The 6,542-nt window shown below is 39.6% G+C and overlaps 2 protein-coding genes across 2 annotated transcripts in view; both read right to left on the bottom strand.

Annotated features, from left to right (window-relative positions):
* trip10b (thyroid hormone receptor interactor 10b) overlaps positions 1-1,352 on the bottom strand; it is a 9,820-nt gene extending 8,468 nt beyond the window's left edge. Inside the window, exon 1 of the mRNA XM_016244794.1 lies at positions 1,068-1,352. Within this exon, the coding sequence (XP_016100280.1) occupies positions 1,068-1,091 (24 nt within the window). The 5' untranslated portion in view covers positions 1,092-1,352. The remainder of the gene's footprint in view (positions 1-1,067) is intronic.
* Positions 1,353-4,222: 2,870 nt separating this feature from the next.
* Positions 4,223-6,405, bottom strand: LOC107560599 (uncharacterized). Its single transcript, XM_016244823.1, has 2 exons — positions 6,151-6,405; positions 4,223-4,966 (listed from the first exon to the last, which is right to left on the bottom strand). The coding sequence occupies exon 2, from the start codon at positions 4,954-4,956 to the stop codon at positions 4,225-4,227; it is 732 nt and encodes a 243-aa protein (XP_016100309.1). The 5' UTR covers positions 4,957-4,966; positions 6,151-6,405; the 3' UTR covers positions 4,223-4,224.
* Between the last annotated feature and the right edge of the window lie 137 nt (positions 6,406-6,542).

The raw sequence follows: 6,542 nt of genomic DNA, 5'->3' as shown, positions 1-6,542 counted from the left end.
GAGTGAGTGAGTGTGTGTGTGTGTGTGTGTGAGAGAGTGTGAGTGAGTGTGTGCGCGTGCGTGCGTGTGTGTGTGCGTGCGAGTGAGTGTGGTATGTAGGACAGTCAGGTCTCAGAATAGGTGTGTTAGGTGTGGTACATCGAGTGTGTCGCTCTTTTTCCCACGTGCAACTCTCAAACTAGCTTGACGGGTCGATCTACTTCACACTAGCGACAAGATGACCTGATGGGTCACATGACACATTTGGCTTCAGCAGAAATTCTTGCAAACACTATTGTTTTTAAAATCAGCTATCTATAAATATTATAACCTAACTGTACTAAAATGGTTACGTAGGCACACACGCCACTGTATAGTACGCTTAGTTGAGTCTGTATTTAAGCTCTTATTCATTAGACACTTAACAGGAAGGTGTGTGAGCTCACTGATCTACTTCCTGTTGGTCCAGAAATCATTCCGAAGCAATGGAGAGCAGAAATAGTTTGTCTGGTCTTTACTGCCGTTCAGAGATGATCAGACACCAGTGGTGCCCAAACCAGTTTAACCTGCACAGGTAAAGCCCCAGACAGAGAAAGCAAATCTCAGTGAAACTCTCACGTGACCTAAAGAATAAATAATAGTATAAATATAGGTAAACAAAAAAAAATCAGTGTGGAGACATTTTAACATTTCTTCATAGACGTTTAAAATAAGAAATGCGTTCTGTAGCCAACTTTTCTTTAACGCAAACATCATTTATATCACTTTATAATTATCTTTTTTATTTAAATTGTGACTTAGTTTCAATATCACTAGCACACTTTCTGGATCACAATGGTTGGATTTACATAAATTATCAACATAAAAACACGTGTTTTGCTTTTTTAATTTCAAATAAATTGTTTTTGCGCATTGTTTGGCACCTTTTTTGAAATGTACATTAATTATAAATGTATGCGCTTATGTAATTAATAGTTATAACATCAGTTCGGACAAGTAAATAAAATAAAGGTTAATCATGACTGCCCTTCACTTCAAAAGATATCAGCGTAATAGTCTCCAGAGTCTGAAGTAAAGAATAAACTCACCCAAAGATCTGAACCCCAATCCATGATCTCTGACAGGTCCGAAAGAAAGAAAGAAAGCCACTGCAGCCTGTCCCAGAACGAATTCAGCTCCTGAAGGAGGTTTGTGTGGACTCAGAGTGTTTCCATGAATATCAGGTAACCCGTGTCTTTGTGATTTCTCTCGCGCTCAGCAGGTGAGTCTGATCGCAGCACACCTGAGTGCACAGGTGCCGTGACCTCTGATTCTGCTTCGGAACCACTGCTCGTTTCCACTGGACTTCTGACATATAATGCAATGTCAAACTTCATTACGAAAAAAAAAAACACCGGCAAAATGGAAGATATTTATGATCGCATGATGACAGAGGCGTTTGTGTTCAGTAATAGCACTGACATCTACTGGATCGAACATGTTAACACACACGGCTGCTAGTACACTGAACCTCAACCGATTGTCTTTGCCATATCAGAGCTTTTCAGTGTATTGCATGTGCAGATGTTTTTATCCAGACAAACGTATAACTTGTAAAATGTTTAAACTATTGCAATGAACAAAACACCTCTAAACAGCACGTGTGTTATCAGAACAATCATTCATTTACTTTGATTAATTCACTGAACAGATAATGTACATGGAATTTTCAAATCGCATCTGCATGCAACAAATGAAAATAGGATATTCAGAGCAGTCATTCATTTACTTAACATTGATGCGCATGAAACCATCAAATTACGCCTTCATAGCAACTCTCTTTCACAAATGTCCAGAGAATATTGGAGACATGTCTTGCATTGAATGTATTTCATGCTCCTCCATTAACACTGGCAGTTTCCCAGACTCTGATATTATTCATGAGAAAAATATCCGATGAGGAGAAATACATATTCAACACAGCACATACATGCTTCATACGACTGCGAGATAACGCGTTCTGTGTGTGTTTCCGCGTAACTGTTACAGAATGTTGCATGGGTTTCCCCGCGATCATCTTTCCTGCAATGATTGCATTTGCGCATACCATACTGTAAGTGCAACCCAGCTTTTGTGGTTCCCATGGTTCAGCTTTAGTAACCATGATTTCGTTTGGTTTTGTTTGTAGTATGCCATGGATCATTTGGGTGAGGGATCTCTAAGATGCTTCCTGTCAGGTGTTACAGAGACATTGAGGAAATGCCTTTAAGATGTTACTTTTTAAAGACATTTATCAGATGTTTGTTCACAGCAGATGCTTTCCAGAATCTTTGAGATGTACATGTGCTATCTGGGTTCAGTTCAACTTTATTGAGTGGCTTGTAAGAGTTGGGAAGGCAAGGCAAGGCAAGTTTATTTGTATAGCACATTTCATACACAATGGCTCATACTCTGTCCAGGTGTGTGTGTGCCATTCAGGTTGAGTAGTTTGGCACACACTACTGAAGGATGACGGATGGAGAAGTAGATGTTGTCCTTTAGCACTCTTGCACCAAGTTTGTTTAGGTGGAGGCCATCCAGTTTAAACAGTTGTCTATGGCCCCAGAAAAGATTGAAGTTATCGATGAAATTGACTCCTTTTAAGCTGCAGATTCTTTGTAGCCATGTGTTCAGCCCAAGCAAACGTGAAAACATATTAGTTCCTCTTGCTGGGAGTGGCCCACTGATGAACGACTGAACTTTAAGTCTTCGAAGTGTTTCAAAGAGTTCACTGAAGTCCTTCTTAAGGAATGTTGCACTTTCTCTCCAGCAGATGATACAGATGGAGGGAATATTTCCCCAGTACTAACAGACATGAGGATGGTGCGGGACAAGCTATGGAATGATGAATGGGAAAAATACAAGGGTCCAAAAGTTCATTTGGATTGGATTTCTGATTTCTTTCATGATACCTTTTTTTTTTTGGGACCAATAATTAAGTTTTTTATGCCTATTATACTTACTATAGGGTTTGTGATTCTATGTAATGCTAAATGTACTGATCTGATCGAGGTATAATGTTCAATACCGAGACTCGAACCCGCGACCTTTGGGTTACACATCCAACTCCAACCATTAAGCCACGACGGCCCAGTAAGGCATCAGCAAGCTATTAGAGAAAGTCCATTAATACACATTTGAGTGATTCTAAAAACGTAAAGTTGACGAATAATGAAAAAAATCAAATTGCTCAAAACATTCAAGTACAAAATATTAAATAAACTATTATAAACTCCATCACTGAAAGCATCATGTGATTTCTTTTATTTGTGCATCTGATTCCTCTGTCAGTGTTGCAGCAATAGGAAATTGTGAATTGAAAGCGAAAGCGATGGCATTGGCGGTGTCTTGTCACCAGTCATTCTGTTAATGAATTATCACATATTTCCAGGTTGCGAAGATGTCGGGTCAGATGTCTCACGCACCCTCAGAAGTGCACACTAAACGTCCACATCAAAACTGCAGATCAGTGAGGAAGGGAACGGTGAGAAAATCACACACGTAAGCTGATGCAGGCTGCGTTATATAACACACATGCACAAGCTCATTTAGAATTCTTCAGATTATTAGAGCTCATCAGTTTGTGAATGCAATCTTTATGGTTGAAAGATGATGATAAAATATGCTAATGTTCATTATCTGCTACCGTCTTTGCACCAGCGAGTCCAATCAAAATCAATTGAGTGGTAATTTCATTTGAGCCCTGTTTTAAAGAATGGTGCAGAATCTTTCACAGAACCCCTTCTTCTTGGGTAAGGGTTCTTGCGCAGGCGTGTCATCATCTAACTGGATTATGGTGTCGTTGTTCTGAGCTGCAGGAGGCTCATTGTGTGCTGGTTCACTGGAGGATAGAGTAACCGCAGTGAAATCTGAACTGACTGTGTTTGTAGTTTGAGGTCTGTAATTAATGACAGGCATTGGTGGGATGTACTGTATGTATGAATAATAACCCATCTCCACCAGAAACGCATATCAAAACTGCAGATCAGTGAGGAAGGGAACGGTGAGAAAATCACACACGTAAGCTGATGCAGGCTGCGTTATATAACACACATGCACAAGCTCATTTAGAATTCTTCAGATTATTAGAGCTCATCAGTTTGTGAATGCAATCTTTATGGTTGAAAGATGATGATAAAATATGCTAATGTTCATTATCTGCTACCGTCTTTGCACCAGCGAGTCCAATCAAAATCAATTGAGTGGTAATTTCATTTGAGCCCTGTTTTAAAGAATGGTGCAGAATCTTTCACAGAACCCCTTCTTCTTGGGTAAGGGTTCTTGCGCAGGCGTGTCATCATCTAACTGGATTATGGTGTCGTTGTTCTGAGCTGCAGGAGGCTCATTGTGTGCTGGTTCACTGGAGGATAGAGTGACCGCAGTGAAATCTGAACTGACTGTGTTTGTAGTTTGAGGTCTGTAATTAATGACAGGCATTGGTGGGATGTACTGTATGTATGAATAATAACCCATCTCCACCAGAAACGCATATAACCTCATCCTCCTGATGATCATGAGAAGGCCTCTGGAGATCCGGTAAGTGGCGTCTGGATCGTAGTTGGATCGGTCGTGGTGTTGAGTCACATAAACCCGATGAAAGCACTCCTCATCGAGACTGACAATGATGCGATCCGTGTTGCTGTCGTGCTCGTCAGTAGATTTGTCTTCTGAGACGTAATCGGGAAGATCTTCAGCTCCTGGTGAATTTAGATTGCCAACCACATAGTAAGGAAAATCTTCGTCTGGAAGAAGTTTATTCCCATATTGGTCGTATCTGTTCTGAAAATAGTGAAACCCAAAATCTCCCTCGGCTGGGTCACATTCAGAGAGCATGCTGTGGTTTTCAAAAGAGACGCATTCACTGGCAAACCAGTAGAGGAGGCTGAGTCCGTGTCTGGGCCGGGGTCGACCGAACCTCGTGTTACTCAGATGGACTAATTCATTTAATGTTCCCACCATGGTCCTGCACCTTCAGAAGAGAAATGAGTGAATAAGCGTTTATTAATAGATGCGGGATCACTCAGAGTTCTGTTGAAATATGTGTCCCTGCAGCACAAAAGCAGTGTTAAGTCGCTGGGGGATATTTGTAGCAATAGCCAACAATACATTGTATGGGTCACAATTATACATTTCTCTTTTATGCCAAAAATCATTAGGATATTAAGTAAAGATCATGTTCCATGAAGATATTTTGTAACTTTCCTACCGTAAATATATCAAAACTTAATGTTTGATTAGTAATATGCATTGCTAAGAACTTCATTTGAACAACTTTAAAGATGATTTTCTCAATATTTAGATTTTTTTGCACCCTCAGATTCCAGATTTTCAAATATTGTCCTATCCTAACAAACCATACATCAATGGAAAGATTATTTATTCAGCATTCATGTGACGTATACACAAATTGACCCTTATGACTGCTTTTGTGCTGCAGGGTCACATATATTCTCTACATTTACTGTATATAACCTGCTGAATATAACGGTATATAAAGCTATGCTTAAATGTATTTATTTATTGTTGATTGGAAACTTTTTTTTTTTTTTTTTACCAGTATTCAATAAACACAATAAACGAAACTCCTCTAGATGTTATAAAGCGCTGCTCTCTGATTGTCATTCTCTAACAGCAGCAGTCTTGCTCATTTTAATCACAGTCTTACTTTCTGTCCGTCACTGATTTCTGGTCTTTTTTCTGAAGGGTCAAATTACGCACATCCAAAAAAGTCTTGGCCAGGTGCAAGATCAAAAGGTACATCAAATAATAGAGAAACGATCTGCACTGTTATTCTCCCTTTATTCAAAGAAGTTAAAAATAGCAACTTTTCGGACAAAGACCTTGGTCAGGCAAACACAGGCGTGTTTGCCTGACGAAGGTCTTTGACCGAAACGTTGATATGCCTGTTTTTTTTATCATAAGTTGAGAATCTCTGGTTGTCAGAAACGTTCCACAAGCAACACATTCGCTTGACTACTGTGAGCATACAGCAGAAATGGAGATCAAATCAGTAATACAACCTTGTGTGTGTGGTGTATATTTATAAAAAATTTTTATAAATTTTTATTCTATCTAGAAAATTTTTTTCTATCACTTTTGTTTAATAGAGGAATATTTCTTTCACGAGTAGATAGATAGAAAGTGAGATCATACCTCTCTGAAAAGCGTCATATAAACCTGCTGTGGAAGCACAGATAAGCTGAAAGACTCGCTCACTATCTGACAAACACTAACACAAGACGCTGGTGTGGGCGTGCTGTTTCTATGGAGAGTTCATTAACGTCACGCTTGGCTGCGATGGTTTCCAAACTGTCCCTGGAGCCTCCTTATTGTTGCACCTTTGAGATGTTCCTCATTCTGAACTCCTCAGCTGATCAGACCTGAGCTCAGGCTCCAGAAACTGCTTGAAAGCTTCTGGATTATGGACACAATACCTGTGTGTACTTTCATCTACTGGATCATGTGATGCAATAGTAATGTTTAACAAAAGTGGGTGTGGTTTAACTGCTTCAGGCAAAAAATTAAAGATTTATGGAAATTCAGAA

Source organism: Sinocyclocheilus grahami, unplaced genomic scaffold (assembly GCF_001515645.1).
Source record: "Sinocyclocheilus grahami isolate Dianchi unplaced genomic scaffold, SAMN03320097.WGS_v1.1 scaffold734.1, whole genome shotgun sequence".
Classification (NCBI taxonomy): domain Eukaryota; kingdom Metazoa; phylum Chordata; class Actinopteri; order Cypriniformes; family Cyprinidae; genus Sinocyclocheilus; species Sinocyclocheilus grahami.
This window is presented reverse-complemented; position numbering and strand designations above follow the sequence as displayed.